Source organism: Leptonychotes weddellii, chromosome 3 (assembly GCF_054177405.1).
Source record: "Leptonychotes weddellii isolate Sample4059 chromosome 3, ASM5417740v2, whole genome shotgun sequence".
NCBI classification, from domain to species: Eukaryota; Metazoa; Chordata; class Mammalia; order Carnivora; family Phocidae; genus Leptonychotes; species Leptonychotes weddellii.
In genome coordinates this window covers 19,079,022-19,100,434 of record NC_138371.1, presented here as the reverse complement: position 1 = coordinate 19,100,434, position 21,413 = coordinate 19,079,022, and the positions used below count along the sequence as shown (strand labels likewise).

Genomic DNA, 21,413 nt, shown 5'->3' with positions numbered 1-21,413 from the left:
TACTATCTAACTCCAGGGTCTGCTCAGTTTCCCTGGCTTACTTGCTGATTTTTAGATGTTTCACACAGGCAATGTTGTGGGATGAGCTGAGCTCCAGGAGGCAGGGATGTTCCTGTATTTCTTACACACAAATATTTGTGGGTAATGTTTGTATGCTAGACAGCCTATAACTTTAAGAAATTAAATACAACCAAAAGCTATGGATCCAAGATGACTAAGACTGAATGTTTTATTTTTTAAAAAAGACAGTCAAAATGTCACATGTGATTTTTCACCTACACATAAGCAAACCATAAAATACTGTGCAATGAAATCAGTGATGAAAGAGCCGAAGATTCGTATGAGCAAGGATTATTCCCAGTTCATCGCAAGCCTCAATCACAACTTTGTCAGCAGCAGAACCAGAAGGAGCAGCAATGTAGGCCACACCACTCTGAGGGAAGAAGAGACACTGACTTTCAAAACACAATTTTAGGTTAAGACATGCCGAAATCAAAATCCCCCTCTAGAAAGCATAAGCTAATAATGATTTACAGTGCAGAGTGATTCACTCACAGTCAAAACAGGAAAATAATAGGATTTGGGTTATTCATACATCAAACGGAAAAGTAAAATAATTAAATATTACTGACATATCATACTGCTGTAACCTGGATGTAGAATTCACAGAATTTAAACAGAAGCAGGATTTCTGAAATAGTTTTTTTAAAAAAGATTTATTTGTCCAAGAGAGAGAGAGAGAAAACACACAAGCAGAGGGAGAGGGATAAGCAGATCATTTCCCACCCCACCCCCCCACTAGCTAAGCAGGGAGCCTGATGTGGGGCTGGATCCCAGGGTTCTGGGATCTGAAGGCAGAAGCTTAACCAACTGAGCCACCCAGGCATCCCTGAAATAGTTTCTACATAATAATCAATTCTATGCAAATGAACATCAATTCCATACTTACCCTTTTAGCTCTGTCTACATTATCCCTGAAAGGAAAAAAGGCATCAGAGCTGACAGAAACTTCACTAAGTTTGTCAACCCATTTCTTCTTCTCTTCTTCAGTTAGTAATTCAGGCACTTCCTCAAACAATGCCTTCCACTTTATCAAATCTTCATCCTAAGAGTAGAGGGTGGAGAAAGGAGAGTAAAATTTTGGGCATGATCTTTAGTACTTTCTGATGCAAATCAGAATGCCAGAAAGCACTTGGGCATTTCCCCCAGGATTTAATTACAATGGCTCATTCCAGTTTACATACATCTCTAGAATCTTTTTTTTTTTTTGGATGCTTTTAACATTTCATTAAGAAAAGTAATTCTAAAGTGTACCAAATAAAGATTATACCATTTACTTTGTAAATCAGTTTATTTTAAATATATTTTGTTTTTTAATCTCTGCCTAAGTGAGATCTACTTTATATCCCTGTGTCAAAGCAAGCAAACAGATGATGGATGTTCTAGATGTACCAAATAAAGATTATACCATTTACTTTGTAAATCAGTTTATTTTAAATATATTTTGTTTTTTAATCTCTGCCTAAGTGAGATCTACTTTATATCCCTGTGTCAAAGCAAGCAAACAGATTATGATGGATGTTCTAGAACTATATTTACACAGCCTCAAGTCTGTAGTCATTTTTTTTTTTTTTTTAAAGATTTTATTTATTTGTTTATTAGAGAGTGAGACAGAGAGAAACAGCATGAGAGGGGAGAGGGTCAGAGGGAGAAGCAGGCTCCCCGCTGAGCCGGAAGCCCCATGTGGGACTCGATCCCAGGACTCCGGGATCATGACCTGAGCCGAAGGCAGTCACTTAACCAACTGAGCCACTCAGGCGCCCAAGTCTATAGTCAATCTTAACAGACGAATCAAGATATGATTCATGGTATTCATATTTTAAAAAAAGGGCTTCCATTTTGGATGATTTTTTGGCTTAAACAATGTACTTTTAACTCTTGTTCACATACATATAAAGCTTCTTCCAGAACCACGAGCAGGATTTTGCTAGGTAATGTTAAACAGGGAAATACAAATATTAAAGTAAAAAAAGAAAAGCTTTTATGTTAAGTACTTTATGGTTATAAGGCATATTCTTCAATGACATTTATTATGTCATGGATTCCTGTCCCTGAATTTGTAGACAAGGTAGTTTGGTCAACTCACCCCCTCAGAAGACCATCGAGAGTCTGATTACCAGACTTCTCTCTTTTGTTTTCCATATAGGATTAAGCACTTTCTATGTCCAAAAATGGGGCTAAATTCTATATTTTTGGTAGGCTACTTGATAGTTGTAATTTTACTGCTCTCATATACCTTCTTTAAAACTGAAGACATTAAAGAACACAAAATGTAACAAAAATATACAGTTGTTAAAGGCACTGGTAGAAAATGTGGGGGGAGAAGACCCTGATTACCTATCAGATAATTTTTATTTCGTGTTGAATACACACCTATCATGTAGCAAGCATCATGCTTGGCACTGTGACAGAAACATCAAGATATGTGACAAAAGAGCCCCTGCCATCAAAAGCTCAAAATCAACAGGGGAAGTATAAACATATAAAACTAAACCAATGGTTATAATTTAAAAAGACAGGGAAGGTCTGTGGGGTCAGAAAGGGATGAAGAACTGTGAACAAAGTTAAAGGCAAGACAATGAAGAATTGTTAAGTTTAGAATTACAATTTTAGACAATGTAAAATTTCAAGAAAAATACCATTTTCTCTCAGCAGTGATGAAGGTAGTCTGTTACAGAAAAAGGTGAGCATACCAGTATACTCCACCCAGAAACCCAATGACAAGACTTTTACCTCGCCAATGGTTCCAGTAACATACTGATCAATGGCATTGGAGATTTCTGCTCTCTTCACTCCAGTTTTAAACTTCATTGAAAGCACCTGTGGATGATGTCTAAGCCACCAATAGTTTGCTTTATCCCCTGCAAGGCGTGTGCAGTGTATTCGAGACTGCTGTCCCGCTCCAATGCCAATAACCTGAAGAACATGAACAGTAAGATGAATATCTCTTCCAACAACATATTTTTCTTAACAGATCTTTTGTGCATATTCCCTAAAATCTATCAATTTTGTGGAAAAATTATCAGGCCAAAATATAATTTTAAGTCATTAAAAGGTAAGGGTAAAAGTTTGTAACTACTATTTATACATTTTACCTCTTCAGTGACATTTGAAGTATCGCTACTAATACTCTGAAGTTTCTAGAACTCCTGGACATCAGTAGTGAAGTAGTTTTACTGGAACTTCTTAGAACCCGAGTCAAAGGAGACCAGTAGCCACAATCTCCTAAGTTTTCATTATTAGAGACATGCAATCTTTTAAACAATTGACAATCAGGGGCACCTGGGTGGCTCAGTTGGTTAAACGTCTGCTTTTGGCTCAGGTCACGATCCCAGGGTTCTGGGATCAAGCCCCGCATTGATCCCTGCTCAGTGGGAAGCCTCCTTCTCCCTCTCCCTCTGCCCCTGCTTGTGTCCCTCTCTCGCTGTCTCTCTCAGTCAAATAAATAAATAAAATCTTTAAAACAAACAAAAAACAATTAACAATCAACTAAAATTCCGAATTTCAGAGTCTTCCAGGTCACATGCTAATTAATATCCACACTTTCTCTCCCCGACTTATGGGCCAAATAATTTAACAAATGCTAAGAGAAGAGTTCAAGACACTGTGAAAAGGGCTCCCAATGCTGCTGAAGCTATGGTAAAACCAGAACCAAGTTAGTCCAGAGTTAGAAGAGGCCCCAGTGATGAGCTAGCTTGGTCCTGCATTCTATGACTCAGCGCACTAGAAAACAAGTTAAATACCTTGCTTAATTAACGTCAGCAACAAACGTTCAATATCTTGATTGTGGTAGTGGTCACATAACCTGGGACATGTGTTTTGGGAAATTTGGGAAATTTATACATAATTTGGGAAAACTTCAAAACTTGAAACTTAAAAAGAGTGAATTTTATTGTATATAAATTATGTCTCAGTAAACCAGATTTTAAAAGATCACATTAACTTGCAGTCTACAGATTCTTGGTAAAGTAACCTTAGAAATATATGTGAAAATACCCAACAAGCTGCAAAAACACTGAATAATGGGTGGCAGTAACATTCTTTACTGTCTTCACTAGAAATACCACACCAATCAGGAGGAGGGGAGTGAATAAACTAGTTTTATAGCAGCTATTAGAGTCCCACTAATCCAAATGTGTCAACTCAGTCTGAGCCAAGAAGCAATATGACCAATTTTAATACGTTGTTCCAAAGACAGTTTGTGATCATCACTAGCTTTAACAGTCCCCTACGTTACTGAGTAAATACTGACAAACCCAGAAGAGAAAGAGTGGGCAGATTTTCCTTTCCAAGCAGTCTAGGACCTGAGGGATGAGTATCATTTTGTAAAACAACAGTCTGCCCCAAGTGGGTCTGAGAGTTTGGTTACCTGACCATTCTTGGCATAGCACACGGAGTTAGACTGCGTGTACTTCACAGCAATGGTGGCTACAATGAGGTCTCTGAGCGCAAACTCTGGCAACTGAAAAAACACAGGATGGTCAACTGCATCAGACTTTTATAACTCCGTTTAAGCATCTTACATGTTACTTATTTTAACACACCTATAATATAGTTTTATCTCTCAAAGGACAAAATGAAATGAACCGTTCATAGGAAACTCTACTATAGTTTTACTGAACTCAACAATCAACATTCAACATATTTGTCGTGGAACTCAGCAGTGCCTAATGCATCACAGACTCAGACTAATGCCATTTGCAGCGACTCAGGTTGAAGCCTGTTTACACACCACACTAGTTACAAAATACCATATCCACCCCAAACTGACAAATAATAACTTTTTTCAACCTCAGAACAAAGAAACATATATGCAAACATGATAAAATTTATGTTCAGAAAAAACACTGAGAATAATTTTCACAGACATTACAAACAACTGTGATGCCCATATACAGCCAAGGCTGTTCAGGAAAAAACAAATCAGGATCATTTTCTGCTCTGTCTAGAAATTCTAAGTAGAAACTATTCAAAAATACTTGTGATGATAAATTAGACCTCATCAAAATTAAAACTTCTGTTCTGCAAAAAAAACCTGTATTAAGAGGATAAAAAGACAAACTACAGACTGGGGGAAAATATTTGCAAACCATGTATCTGAAAAAGAACCAGTATCTAAAATACGTAAAGACCTCTCAAAACTCAGTGACAAAAGCAATCTAATTAGAAAATGGGCAAAACACATCAAGAGACATATCACTAAAAAGGATACACAGAAGGCAAATAAATACAAAAAAACACCCATCATTAGCCACTAGAAAATGCTAACTAAAATCATGAGATACTGCCACATACCTAACTAAAGAAAAGAGACAACACTAAAAGCTAGTAAGAATGCAGAGACCTGGATCACTCATATGTTGCTGATGTAAAATGTAAAATGGCAGAGGCTCTCTGGAAAACAGTTTGGCAGTTTAAAATACTAAATATGCAACCACGATACACCCAGCAGCCACCAATTACACTCCTGGGCCTTAATAACAGAGAAATGAAAACTTATATTCACAAAAAACCCATTCATGAATGTACACTGAATGAAAATTATAAAAGGGGGAACAGATTAGATGTTACCCAAGGTTAAGGAGGCGGTGGAGGGAGGAGGGAAATGAGTGTCATTATAAGAGGGCAACACGAGGGATCCTCATGGTCATGGAAATGTTCTTTCTGTGCCTTAACTGCATCACTATCATTATCATGTACTGTAGTTTTGCAAGACATTACCACCAGGGGAAATGGGGCAAAGGGTACACAGGAATTCTTAACAGTGCATGTTGAACCTGCAATTTTCATTTTGATCTCAAAATTGAAAGCTCAATCAAAAAACACTATTAGAATTTCTTAAGAATCTGTTATTCTAAGATACTATTAATGTAGTATATCCTTTCTTATCTGTATCTGCTGTTTAAGATACCAACTATACATTTTATTCTTTTAGTTCTAAGAAAGATTAATCACATAAACCAGCTTTCCTACAGGTCTGCCTTGAAATGCAACCCTGGTATTCTGAGTTAGGATCAAGAAATATGAGACATTTCAAGGGGGGGATGGGGTGGGTGTTGGAATGAGGGACACAAATAGTTTAAACAAATTAAAGCATTATTTAAGAGAAATGGAAGAAAAAATAATTCAAGCATGTTCGCTAATGCTTAATACACACTCCTGCTTCTCCCACTGTTCTGATACCTGAAAGGATTTTGACGCTGACATGTTAACAAAACACTGCTTTAAAAGAAAAGGGGAATCTAAAGAAAGATAAAACCATCACTCATGCTTGAGCTTCCAAATTTCTAATTAAAAATACATATGAAACAAGTAGAGAAAATTTTAGATAAAAAATGAATTAAAACCATACCTCACTCCTTGTAAAAAAACATCCAAGTTAGCACAGCCAGGGGCACAAAACCTATCAAATACTGCTAAATTATTAGTCAGTCCAATACCTATAAACCTACAAGGAAAACTTAGAAAAGTAAGAGCTTCAATAGTTAGGCAGAGCTATCAACACAGGTACCATGTAATCTAGGTCAATACTGTTTCAGTATTTTAAAAGATAAACTAACCAGCCAGATTAATAAAGTGTTAAAAATAGGGGGGGGGCCTCATATTACTGTGAGCTGCTTACATACAGTAAGTAACATTGGTACAAAACACGGCTTCCATCTGGAAATCCCAGTACCTTATAGCCTTGACCAAAGGAGTAGACTGCAATGAATTTAAAGGTATTTCTACACGTGATGCCTACCATGTTCCTTTATACTTCAGGGCACCATTAATTTTCAAAAATAAAAATGTAAGAATATCTACTAAATCAACAAAGATCACGTCTTCATTACCATACACTTATTAACAGATTGAACTATTCCGATAAAGGTTTTAAAGCTTATTTTCAGCAATTCTACTTAAAGATGATGAAAACAAATACACCTCCTCATTTTCTATTTCTGTTACAAGGGACTCGTTCACAGACCAACCCTTTTCTAGGAACAAACAGAAAAGCTCAACACCAAAGTAGTAAAATAGCAAGTACTGAGAGGCAAAGATCCCAGAGATAAAGGAAGTAAGAAGAAATGAGTGTGACCATCTATGCTTTTCGCCTCAAAGCATTTTCCAACTTGCAAGGCAATAAGTTAAATGGTAAAGGAACTGAGCACAACTCCTGGCAGTGTTACAGGACTAAGTGGCAAAAATGGAGTTCAGAGTACACCTAGTGACACCAGCAGACACTAGTGCTTTCAGCAAAATAGGGGTGAACCATAAACAGACCAGTGCTCACAAAGGCTTAAGCCCAGATTCAAAAGAGCTTAATTCCTGCCAGGATAAAAATGATCTGACTGCCACCTAATCTGCCTGCCAAAAGAAGTCAGATCTTTCTGGAAGGAAAAAACACACCATCCAGACACTCAAAATATCTCTACGTTTTTTTCACATTCAGTGCTCAGCATTCAACCAAAAAATACCAGACATACCAGCAGACAAGACCACAAAACAATGTAAGCTACACATCTTAAGTACTGGGGGGGGAGGGGAGAGCCAATGTTGGAACCAGCAAAAAAATCCTTCAAAACTGAAGGTCCAATTAAGAGATTTCAGAAAAGAAATACTAGTGCATCCATTTCCATTATTATGTAACCTTGGGCAAATTTCTTAGCCGTAACTTATGTCACAATTTTGTGATCTTTACAATAGAGATGATAGTAATCACCCACCCCCAGTCCCCACATAGAGTGCTATGCATATTAAATGATAGAATACATGTAAATATGTGAAAAAAAAAATCACACTATCATTCTAGGAGTATGTCCTTCCTAAAAGATGACAAACAGCCCAAGAGCAAAAACTTGACCACATGAAACACTGATCATAGTACTGAAAATGGAAACAAAATATCTATCAGAGTACATCTATACATGGATTGCCATGTGGCCTTTCAGATGAAGATATAGATCTATATTTGTTGATATAGAAACATATTTGTAGCTTAGTGCATGGAGAAAAGGCAAGTTATAGAATTATGAAAGACATGATCCCATTTAGGCATAACTGAAGATAAATACCTCTGAGTATGTACATATGCACAGAAGCTTCTAATATGGTCATTTATTCTTTTGGTAAGCTCTTAAACTTATTTGATAATTCAAAGATGAGCTAGACATTTGCAGATCAACCAGTTTTAAATATGGGCCTTAATAAATACCTAAGCTTATAAATATTAAAAACAGACTTACTGCATTACTAGCATTCAGTTCAGATATTTTCAAACTTACATCTTTATTCTTGGTCACAACGTTGCTAAATAATGACCTGTCAATGACACCATTATTTCTCTTCTGACTTAAACGAAGACCAAAGAGAGTTCGAACTTCGTTTTCATCTGGATTGTAGGACTGATCCATCTAAAACAGAAATTTAGAGTCACAAGTAGCATTTCTACAACCTTCAACATTTTTCGCTTAATTTACGTACAAAAAAAATCATTATAGCAAGATCATATACATTTTTTTCTAATTTAAGCATGTGTAAGATCACTTCAGTAAAGGTATAATAGAATCGCCAGGCACTAATATTTTGTTCTAAAAAATTTTATAGGTTTACAACCCTGTGGTGTTTTATAACAACATATTAAAACCAATGATTCCAGGGACAGCATTTCTGGTTATACTAACTGAAACCATTGTCTGTATCTTCCTTTTGGAAATCAGCAGATAAAAACAGATCTGCTAAAAAAAACAGGTAGTGGCATAAAAAATAAATTCTAGTTTTCCCTTCTTTCTAATAATCTACTACAAAATACAGAGCTAACACTTGAATTAAATAGTTAAAAGGGGGAAAGCAACATTTGGAGTCGAGATGTTTGTTATTTAAAATGGAACAGGTCTTTTTTTTTTTTTTAAGTAATCTCTACGCCCAACGTGGGGCTTGAATTCACGATCCTGAGATCAAGAGTCACCTGCTCTACTAACTGAGCCAGGCAGGCATCCCGGGAATATATGTCATTTGTTGCTATCTTCCTCTTACAAATTTTGAACTGAAAAGATATTAAGACTTGAGAATAATCTGCATAAGACTACTCTCTCCCAAGTGATACTTGACAGTATCTCTTCATTTATCCTTTGAATGATCTTTGATTTAGAAAGCACTGATATCGGGCGCCTGGGTGGCTCAGATGGTTAAGTGTCTGCCTTCGGCTCAGGTCATGATCCCAGGGTCCTGGGATCAAGCCCCGCATCCGGCTCCCTGCTCCTTGGGAGCCTGCTCCTTCCTCTGCCTCTCTCTCTCTGTCTCTCATGAATAAATAAAAATGAAAAAAAAAATCTTTAAAAAAGAAAGCACTGATATCTATAACTTATAAGCAAGACCTCATATTAATTCTTCCTAATTTGTACTTTCTTGAATTCCAAAATGTTCCTTTTTCCTCTGTATTATCAGATTTCTAAAATTGGGATGTGCCTTCCCTATTAACTGATGTCAAAAGAAACTTGTCACACTAGCCAGATATAGGAATAGTTATTTCATAGTTATAATTATGTGTCCATGTGCAAACTTGGCTAAACTCTCAAATAATATATTGGGGGAAGGCCCAGTGTAATCTTTTGACATCTTCAAATGTGATGCTGTCAGGTGAAGAGGTCACGATGATGAATTCAAGGTCTGGAAAACATTCTCCACAATGACACATGTAACTATTAAACAGAGCCATAAGTACTTAATATCCTTTAAAAAGACTTCTTAAGAAACTGAAGAATACAGCCTCAGCTGACCGAACGGCTGAACTTACAATGAAGGGCCTTAGAGGAAAAGTATGTATATTTAATATAGTATTTTTTTCTTCTTTCCTTGAAAAGCTGACATGGAATCTGTGGTGTGTCACAATTAATGGTATCTTACAATGAAGGCTATATACTTAGAACTTCCAGTATATGGAGTTAGTATTCCACAAATTTTTTGACATCAGCACTTTCCATAAAACAGCTTTAGGAATTTTTATTTTAATTCAAATAATTCTTTGCTTTATCCATGTACAATCTTAGACTTGTGTCCGTGGGAAAAAACAACAACAAAAAAAGAAAAAAATACAAATATTTGCTGAAAAGTACAACTATTTCAGGAAGGATGAGCAAGAAACTTAAAATATTAGTTACTTTTAAAGACGTAACAGAGTAGCAGAAGGGAAGGACAGGGAGACTTTTCATCAATAACACTTAATACCTTTTGGATAGGAAAGCATGTATATGTATTAACTATTTTCTTAAAAATTTAAGATTTAAAACTAAGAGTAAGGAAGCTCTCCTCATCTAAAACCCAAAAATTAATAAGGGAAAAGAAAATTGTAGGATTAAGAATTAAAGAAACCTCAGTAAAAAGGATAAATTAGAAGGTTTTCACCATAAAGGAAAGATTAAATATGGGAGAAAAGAAACACAAAATAAAAAAGTAAATTACCATTTTTAAACATGAATTAAACTAACCTGAAGAACACAGTAACTCCCATTTTTCTTTTTAGAAAGTATTTTCAAAGCTTCATCTTCATATCCTGGGGCAACAATACCATCAGATACCTATAAATGTATTAAACATTAATTTCTACTTTCAAAAATTAGGGAACACTTCTTAACCAATCTAAACATAATTATCTGTCTTAATGCAGCAGCATTTTCTTGTTTCTACCTCCAACAGATAATGCTAATACCTGTACTCGGTAAAGATAAGCCTATGTTAGAATACAGCTTTGTACAGCTAACTTTATCTCATTTGCTGTCCTTTCAGGGTTTCTGGTTGTTTGTTTCAGTTTTAACTAAGAACATAAAAACGATTCACTCTAATACATGCACCTTAGGAAGAAAAATAATTTTTCACTATTCTGTTCATGGAGTGGTGTTTTGCACTAGAAAAAGCATGTTGGAGTCCCCACTCTGCCAGTACCAGGCAAAATGACCTTAGGTAAAGCAAGTTCCACAAGAGCAAGACATGGGGATCAGATTATACCTCTGCTAATAACCTTAGGCAAGGCAAGTACTCAACAGCAAGTCAACGGGATCAGATTTAACATCTCTGAAAGAAAAGTCATAGTTCATACTACAAAGCCTTGTGCTATAACATAAAACGCAGCAGGTCAGCTCCACTGCGGGTGGGGATGATAGTGGTCATGGGAAGAATCCCTAAAACAACTAAATACCATCAAGCCCATGTAGCCTTCATTTCCACCTGTTTTCCCTACAAGCTAATCTGAGCTACTTTTTTTCTGTCTCCTCGTCCCAAAATCCCACCTTTCTGGAATCCTTATTTGGTATTCAACTGATGAGGGTTAGTTTTTCAAAGTAGTTTGTAATCCTCCCCTACACATCTTTTATTACAGACCTACAAAGGTTTACAGTAAGGCTCAATATTACATAGCCAAGACAGCATTCTCTGCTCTTTAGAAACAATAATTTTCGCATTGAGATAATGACTATTACAGAAAAAAACCAACTAAATATATAAATTAAAACATAAAAATAGCAAAATATCCATTTGAAACATTCATTAAATCTCAAAATTACAATTCAGTCAAGGATTCATGTTCTACATAAAATATAAACATTCTGAACAATAAACTTAACTAATTTACAGGTGGTATACATAAAAAAGTTATGCTTTCAATGAATACTAGGAATAAATAGAACTTTACTCAGTTATGTATGGATCAATCCTCAGGAACGTCCACTAACCTCTCTGGAGATAATTTTGGCAGTAGGGACATCACAAACATCAGATAATGCAACAAAATCACCAAAGGAAGACATCCTATCAGCCCCTATAAATAAAAATTAAAATGAGGTATGTATCACAAATAACCCTGCACAGAAAAAGATGTTTAAAAAACCCCAATGTGATCATTTAAAATCCATTCCTCTAAATAGAACTTTATTGTCTAAGATCTAAATAATAGATTAATAAGTCATTTAAACTGAAACAATCATAATGAAGTATTCTTTAATTTTACCCTCTAGGCAAACTTCTGGAAGGGCCTGATAACAAACATTTTTTGTTTTGCAGGCACATGGTCTGTTATACCTACTCAGCTCTGCAGTTCTAGAAATCAGCCACAATGACAAAGGGACATGGCAGTTCCAATCAAACTGTATTTACAAAAACAGGTGGCAGGCTGGATTTATTTAGCACATGCGCCATAGTATGCCAACCCCTACTACAGAAGATCAACCGTGCTATCAAGTTTCTCGATGATCTTCTGAAAATGTTACAGTAATATTCACAGGTTATTAACCTCATGAATTAGATATTTCTGAAATATATAAAATACAACTCTAACCATATTCAGTGTAGTTAAAATAGCCATATAATTTTAGTCGTGTATTAACAATACAAACGCATTCAATAGCCTAATATGAAATAGGATGCACCAAATTCCAATTGTGTTTCCATTTATTACATGAAAATCCAAACACACACTTTTATAAACAAATTTATTCCAAGGCACTCATATAGTCATTCCTAAGTATTAATAAAAAACAAATTAAAGATAATTTGAAATCTGAAACAAAGAATATTACTACTTTATTCTACTTAGGATAAAATATTGTTTTTTCTCTTTTAAGAACAAACAAACTCTATTATTGTTCTGACCTCTTGCTCTTGCATACGCAGTTGATATGGGTGTAAGGGTTTTATACAGATCATAGACCATGCAGACTTTGGCCTCATCTTCACTGAGTGGAATTCCAACAGCAGCACCTGGTACAGAAAACCATAAAATAAACCTCCAAGTCTCAAGTTACTAGTTATCCTCTCCTAAATCAAGACAACATTTTTCTTAACATCTAGTCCATACAGCATAATTTCTAGTGCCTATGCCAAATTAAACAAACATCTGGCCAGATAATTAAACACCAAAAATACAGTTGCAGGGGAGGGGGGAATCTTTTCTCTCCGGCTTCTGGAAACAACTACTGAGTCTGCCAGCACCATGCATGTGTACAAAGCTAGTTTACTTCATTAAGGACTCTCTCTCCACCCTGCTTGATACCACATACCATTTATTTCTTCCCTGTTTACATCAATTTAATATCAAATAAATATCAAAGAACTATGTATTAGAGTTGATTTAGACATAGAAGCAAAAAGGTATCTCATACAATGGCTATAAAGTTACGATAAGGTGTCACAAGAACTTCTTTATGTTTGCACAGTTCCATTTTCAACCATGTGGAAAAATAGTCATATTGCATTAAGCCATTTTACTTTATTTTTTACGTTTCCACTGCAAAAAAGTGATTTCCTAATCCTATCTCACAGTGACGTTATTCAATTATGTATATGTAAATAACAGATACATGTTATTACCAGATTTTGTCACGTTACTATATTGAAACTGTTAACAGACTCCACAAAAGTGGTTTGAGACTTTAGAAAATGTCTATATTCACATTAGAACATGTCAATTCTTTCTAAAATCAAAAAGAAGGCATTCTGAACAGTTCCAGCACATTCCAAAGATAGTGCTTTACCTGCTGGGCTGACATGTTTGAAAGAGGCAGCGGCTGGAATGCCTAAAGCTTCTTTGAGTTCCTTCACCAGCTGCCAGGCATTCAAAGCATCACACAAGTTTATAAATCCAGGGGCTCCATTTAGAACTACATATAGAAACAAAATACATTATCAAGCAGGATCAATAAAATCAGATATATGTACACTTCTGTAAAATAACATATGTCAAGGCTGCGCAAATATGTTTTCAGAAAAGTATAATTAAGAGGCAAATACATATACACAAATATAAAAGAACTTGATGAAAAAAGAACAAAACACTAGAGCCTAAGCCTGCCTCACCAAAAAAAAAAAAAAAATAGACACACACTCTCTCTCTTCTCTCTCTCACATACATATGCTACTGGAGAAACCAACTCCAGTCAATCTAGAAATAAACCAACAGAGAATTCAGGAATGGGAGCAAGAATGACAAGACCAGTGATCGACAGGGATCCACTTCAGTACAGAACTAAGATAACACAATCACGGCAATTACAGAAACAGTACAAAATCTAAGTTATAAACCTTGTCAATATAAGAATATTATTACAAGCTAATGAAAGAGCTGTGGGTGGGAGAAAATAAGGGGAAAAAAATAAGTTGGATTCTTCCTCCTTTATATGAAACTCAGTAGGCTCTGCCTAAAGTTGAAATGCCGTTAGAAAGATTACAACTTCCAAGTTTCTCATTGCCTATTTTCTTAACAATGGCAGGATTTTTTAGGAGCTATTATCTCTTGTGAATAAATTATAAATTCCGCACATACAAAAAAAATGAGGGCCATTAATTAAAAACAAATTTATAACTGCATTTCCTTTGTGTTATCTTGGATGGTACATAGTTTTAAAAATAAACTTCGACAAGTATTTACTGAGTGCCTACCACAATGTTGGGGACTGTTATAGGTACTGGGGATACTACCAATGAATAAACTAGCTCCTCCCACATAGAGCTTATAGAAGAGGCATAGAAGAAACAAAATAGGCAATTAATAGTAAACAATAAGAGAAAATATTAGGTACTTATACAAACCAGTTGAAAACATGTCCACAGAAAAACCTATACTTGAATTTTTTAGCAGCTTTATTCATAACTGTCAAAAACTGTCTATTTCTGTTGTCCTTCAAGAGGTGCATGGATAAACTAAACTAGGGTATATCCATATACAATGGAATATTATTAAACAGCAAAAAGAAATGAGCTCTCAAGCCCCCAAGACCATGGAGGAACCTTAAATGCATATTGCTAAATGAAACAAGCCAGCGTGAAAAGGCTATATACTGTATGATTCCAACCTTATGATGCTATGGAAACAATAAAAATATAAGTGGCTGCAGGAGTCAGGGAGGTAGAATGCAGGCAATTTTTAGGTGGTGAAGCTATTCTGCACAATACTGTCAAGGTGGATACATGACATTACACATGTCAAATCCCAAGGAATATACAACACAAAGAGTGAGTCCTAATGTAAACAATGGACTTTAATTAATAATATGAATCACTGCTGGTTCATCAATTTTAACAAATGTACTATAGTAATATATTAAAAGGGGAAACTGGGGAAAGAGGAGATCCAGAGGGAGGGAATGTCTGGGAACTCTCTGTACTTTGAGAAATTTTTCTGTAAATCTAAAACTACTTTATAAAATAAAGTCTATTATAAAAAAAAAAGGGGGTGCCTGGGTGGCTCAGTCAGTTAAGTGCCCAACTCTTTTTTAAATTTTTTACTTCAATTTAATTAACATATACTATATTATTAGTTTCAGAGATAGAATTTAAGTGACTCATCAGCTGCACAGAACACCCAGTACTCACTACTTCAAGTGCCCTCCTTAATGCCCATCACCCAATTACCCCATCCCCCCCCACCTCCCCTCCAGCAATCCTGTTTCCTATAGTTAAGAGTCTCATATGGTTAGCCTGTTTTTGTCTTTATTTTTCCTTCCCTTCCGCTACGTTCATCTGTTTTATTTCTTAAATTCCACATGAGTGAAATCATATGGTATCTGTCTTTCTCTGACCAACTTATTTCGCTTAGTGTAATACCTTCTAGTTCCACCCACACCGTTTGTAAATGGCAAGATTTCGTTCTTTTTTATGGCTTGAGTAATATTCCATTGTATGCATATATAGTGTCCAACTCGTGATTTCGGCCCACTTCAATTGGGCTGCCAGATCCATCATTCCAAGGAAATTGTTCTTGCAATTTTTCCCAGATCAAACAGTCGCTTCTTTGTTCTCAGGAGCATTCCAAACCACTTCAAATCCTACAGGTTTTCCAGCCTTGTTTTCCTGTGCTGGTTCCTCCACTGCTTAACCTCTTCTGTGAAATCCATCCTGCCTGTTTTACATTTCCAAAGTCATCTATATGCCAAAGACATTCCAAACTCTATCTCCAGCCTGACCTCTTTCCGGAACCCCTAATTATCTCACAAGTCCACCTGGCATCTCAAACTTCAGGTGGCTATAAAAGGCATTATGTAATTTACTTTTATCTTCTCAACGTGAGCCACATCAGATACAATACAGAGAAAGACACGCACACCCCCAGACACAGCAAACTATGCCACGTAACACACAGCCCTTACCTGTGATGGGAAGCTTGGGCTTCAGTGTGTATAACTGGGCAGGAGTTTGATGAGGGTTCATTCCATACCTCAAAGGCATCTGAGATATTCCTTTACTATACTGTCTCCTGAAGTAATCTGAAATAGCTTCATCATATTGTGCCGTATGAGTGAAAGCCTACAAAAAGTGTTAAGTTTTGTGAAACACCAGCAGCACTTACCAAAGCGGGCACAAGAGGGTCTTAGGTAGCACACAACAAACTACACTCCTTGTCCACACATATGACTGTGCAGGAAAGACACCCAATAACACTAAAAACACAACGAATCATTCTCTTTCCGAGTCTCTTTCCATCTTTTTGATATTATACCTCTGTAATACTTGGGTCTCTTCATTTATAGGAAAAGGATAGCAGCTCCAAGGAGACCCATGAAAATTGAATACCATCTGATTTGGCAAACACTGCACTGGATAGAAGTGCATCCCTACCTTCAAGGCTAATTGGCGTCTAGTCTCCAAGGAGGTGTCTTTGCTGTCAGAGCTTTGCAGCTCTGTGGACACGGCCACATAGTCCTCGGGGTCACATACGACTGTCACTCGAACGTGGTTTTTGGCTGCTGCTCTCAGTAGGGTTACTCCACCTTGGGAGAACAAAAAACAATTTGTATTTCCATGAGTTTAACCTCCTTCAAACAAAGTTACTGTACACATACTTCTAATTTTTGACTTAAAAAATAAGGAAAACATACCCGAGATGAATCTCTACACAAAGTAATAGCTTAGGAAATATAGATGAGTTACAATCACCCCAGAACACAGTCTGGGAACAGTAATGATTTTCTGCTCCCTCAATATTCTGATTCTGGGTGAACATCAAAACAAAATCTATTTTAAAATATAAATAGTGTTTGGGGTGTGTGGGTGGCTCAGTCAGTTAGGTGTCCGACTCTTGATTTCGATTCAGATCATGATCTCAGGGTTGTGAGATCAAGCCCCATGTCAGGCTCTGGGCTCAGCGTGGGTCTGCTTGTTCCTCTCCCTCTGCTCCTCCCCCTGCTTGTGCTGTCTCTCGCTCTCTCACAAATAAATAAATAAAATCTTTAAAAATAAATAGTCCAAAAATAAATAAATAAAATATAAGTAATCCTCCCCTATCAGTCTTCAAATATGGTTTTGCTAACTTACCAATATCAATCTGCTCAACAGCCTGTTCAACAGTTACATCAGGAGAAGCCACTGTCTTCACAAAGGGATACAGATTACAGACAACAACCCTAAACCAAAAAGGAATTTAGCTGTTGTTAGAAACCCAAACTTTATGGGGTTTACATATAAGTCAGTCACTAGCTTTAACGTGATCTAAAGATCACGTGAGTCCAAAGATCTAAAATATAAACTATAATCCTAGAATTTTAGAATTCTAAAAAGTAAACTGAAATGTCAGGAGTTCCCACTGTTGCATAACATAGTAAATAAAAGTGGCTTTGGTCAGCAGGTGCTCTCAAAACATTATTTCTCCAAAATCATATTGCAATCTTACTGCCTGGGTAAACTTATATAATCCAGCTACCCATTATATAATCCAGACATCAAAAAAACCATTTAAAAAAAAATTTTAACAGAAATGCAAAATACAAGGCTACAGATAACATCCTCATTTTGGAATATAATCACTTTTATCTACAACATTCAATTTTAGATTCTATTTCCAATGGGTCATGTACAATGATGAAAAACAACAGACCACTCTAAGGGTGAAATATTTCTTTGCTTGTTTTGTCTTCAGAGAGATCATATACAATGATGTTAACAGGAGGTCCAAAAGAATAATTTAAAATACAGAACTAATCTAAAATTAACAACCAGTAGAGTTCCATGCCTAGGCCTGCAATGTGAGGAGCTTTGTGGGCAGGTTCACACCCAGTGAAATAAGCACAACTGGTAAAAACTAATAAAAAAAGTAAAACAGAAGAAGAGGGGGAATACTTCCCAATGCCTATAACCCTGACACCAAAACCAGACAAAATGTCACAAGAAAAATATAGACCAGTATCTTATGAATACAGACACAAAAATCCTCAACAAAATACTAGCAAACTGAAACCAACAAAATATAAAAAGAGGCATACACTACAGCCAAATATGGTTTACCCTAGGACTGTAAGGTTGGTTTAACATCTAAAAACCAGTTAATGTAGGAGCCCATTTCAATAAAACAAAGGACAAAAACCACCTGAGCACCTCAACAGATGCACAAAAAGCATGTGACAAAACTGAACACCCACTCATGATAAAAACACTCAACAAATTAAGAGAACTTGCTCAACATGATAAAAGGTATTTAAGAAAAACCCCCAAATCCACAGCTAACATTATATTTAAAGTTGAAAGACTGAATGCTTTCCCCTAAGTTCAGGAACAAGACAAGAATGTCGACTCTTACCACTGTACTGGAGGTTCTAGACAATCAATTAACAAAGAAAACTAAATAAAAAGCATCAAGATTAGAAAGGAAAAAGTAAAGCTATCTCTATTAGTAGGTGACAGGATCTTGTATATAGAAAATCCTAAGGCATTTAACAAAAAAAACTATTAGCATTGAGTTCAGCAAGGTTATAGGACATATGGTTAACCAAATTTACGTACATTAGCAATGAACAACCCAAAGTGCAATTAAGAAAACAATTTTACTAACGGTAGCATCAAAAAACAACAAAAAAATGTTTAAGAATAAATTTAACAAAAGCGTTTAAGACTTGTATACTAAAAACTACAAAACACTGTTGAAAGAAATTAAAGAAAATCTAAACAAAAGGAAAGGCATTCCAGTTTATGGACTGAAAGACAATATTAGGATGGCAACCTCCCCTAAATTGATACACAGACTGAATGCAATCCTTAGGAAACTCCAACTCTGTTTTTCGCAGAAATGGGCAAGCTGATCCTAAAATTCACACTGAAATGCAAAGGATCCTGAATGCCCAAAACAATCTTGAAAAAGAAGAAAGTTGGAGGACTCACACTTCTCAATTTCAATATTTGCCACAAAGATACAATAATGATATGGGGCCAGCATAACAACAGATACAGATCAAATGTGCCAAGACCATTCAATGGGGGAAAGAAGTTTTTCCAACAGATGCTGGGAAAACTGGACAGCCACATGCAGAAGAATGAAGTCGGACCCCCTAATTCACACCTATATAAAAAGTAACTTAAAAAAAATCAAAGACCTAAGCATAAGAGCTACAACTAAAAAACTCTTACATCTTCACTATCTTGGATTATGCCATCGCTTCTTAGATAGAACAGCAAAAGCATAGGCAACAAAAGAAAAATAGATAAAATGGGCACTATCAAAATTTAAGGGTTTTATGATGGTCAAAGGACACCATAAAGAAAGTAAAGACAATCCACAGAATGAGATAAAATGAACGCTTACAATTCAATAATAAAATGAGAAATAACAAAAAAATGGCCAAAGGATTAGAATGCACATTTCTCCAAAGGTATACAAATGGCCAACGAGCATTTGACAAGATGCTCAACATCACTAGGAAATGCCAATAATAATCACAATGACATGCCAGCCATCATGGGCAAAAGATGTTGGTGGGGATGTGGAGAAACTTCCTACACTACTGCAGGGAATGTAAAATGATGCAGCACTTTGGAAAATAGTCTGGCAGCTTCTGAAAAGGTTAAACATACCAGATGACCAAGGAATTCCACTCCTAGGTATATAACCAAGAAAAATGAAAATGTATGTCTACACAAAAACTTGTACAGGAACGCTCATGGTTGCACTCTTCCTAATACCCATAATGTGGAAACAATCCAAATGCCCATCAACTGATGAACTGATAAATAAAATGGGGTATATCCATACAATGGGTTATTTTTCAGTAGTAATTTAAAAAAATGAAGTGCTGAGACATACTAGAACATGGATGAACCTTGAAAACACGTTAACAAGTCAGTCACAAAGGACCACACATCGCATGATTCTGTCGGTATGAAATGCTGTGTATAGATAAATCCATAGAGACAGATAAGACTATAGTTGTATAGGGCTAGAGGTTTTAGGGGAAATGAAGAATGAATGCTGGGAACTTTCCAGAACGCTCAGTGAGACATGGAGGAGCAGCAGGTGCCTGAGCTGCACCCAGCAACACGCTCCTTCTCGTTCCCCACACCGGCCTCGGCCCTCTCACCGGCTGTAGAAAATGGTCAAAGAAACCACTTACAATGTTGTTTTGGGGGTCAAACCCAATGCCACCCAAGAGGAATTGAAAAAGGTCTATAGGAAACTGGCCTTGAAGTACCACCCTGGTAAGAATCCAAATGAAGGAGACAAGTTTAAACAGATTTCTCAAGATTATGAAGTACTCACTGATGCAAAGAAAAGGGAATTATATGACAAAGGTTAAAGAAGGTGGAGCTGTGGTGGTTTTGGCTCCCCCACGGACATCTTTGGTATGTTTTTTGGAGGAGGAAGGATGCAGAGAGAAAGGAGGTAAAAATGTTGTACATCAGCTCTGAATAATGTTAGAAGATTTATATAATGGTGCAACAAGAAAACTAGCTTTGCAAAAGAATGTGATTTGTGATAAATGGGAAGGCCGAGGTGGTTAAGAAAAGAGCAGTCAAATGCTGTCCCAATTGCCGAGGTACCGGAATGCATCTAAGAATTCATCAGACAGGACCTGGAATGGTTCAGCAAATTCAATCTGTGTGCATGGAGTGTCAGGGCCATGGGGAATGGATCAGTCCTAAAGATAGATGTAAAAGCTGCAACGGAAGGAAGATAATTCAAAAGAAGTTTCTAGAAGTTTATATTGACAAAGGCATGAAGGATGGCCAGAAGATAACATTTCATGGTGAAGGAGACCAAGAACCAGGAGACAGTATCATTGTTTTAGATCCGAAGGACCATGCTGTTTCATTCGGCGAGGAGAAGACCTTTCCACGTGTATGGACATATAGCTGGTTGAAGCACTGCATGGCTTTCAAAAGCCAGTATCTACTCTTGAACTATCGTCATCACCTCTCATCCAGGTCAAATGGTCAAGCATGGAGATATCAAGTGTGTGCTAAATGAAGGCATGCCAGTTTATCGTAGACCATATGAGAAGGGTCGCATAATCATCGAATTTAAGGTAAACTTTCCCGAGAATGGCTTTCTCTCTCCTGTTAAATTCTCTTTGCTGGAAAAACTCCTAACTGAGAGGAAGGAAGTAAAAAAGACTGATGAAATGGAC

General features: G+C 36.4%; 1 protein-coding gene and 1 pseudogene across 1 annotated transcript; one reads left to right on the top strand and one right to left on the bottom strand.

Moving 5' to 3' along the window:
• Window positions 1-242: 242 nt before the first annotated feature.
• ATIC (5-aminoimidazole-4-carboxamide ribonucleotide formyltransferase/IMP cyclohydrolase) lies at window positions 243-17,443 on the bottom strand (the record flags this gene model as incomplete). The annotated part of the gene is made up of 12 exons (XM_006735013.3): window positions 243-433; window positions 950-1,105; window positions 2,794-2,976; window positions 4,430-4,522; window positions 8,325-8,453; window positions 10,527-10,616; window positions 11,766-11,851; window positions 12,682-12,789; window positions 13,563-13,688; window positions 16,173-16,329; window positions 16,642-16,793; window positions 17,338-17,443. Coding segments are annotated over 12 exons (1,506 nt in total), but the record flags the coding sequence as incomplete, so codon positions are not given.
• Window positions 17,444-20,378: 2,935 nt separating this feature from the next.
• LOC102734483 (dnaJ homolog subfamily A member 1 pseudogene) lies at window positions 20,379-21,413 on the top strand (annotated as a pseudogene).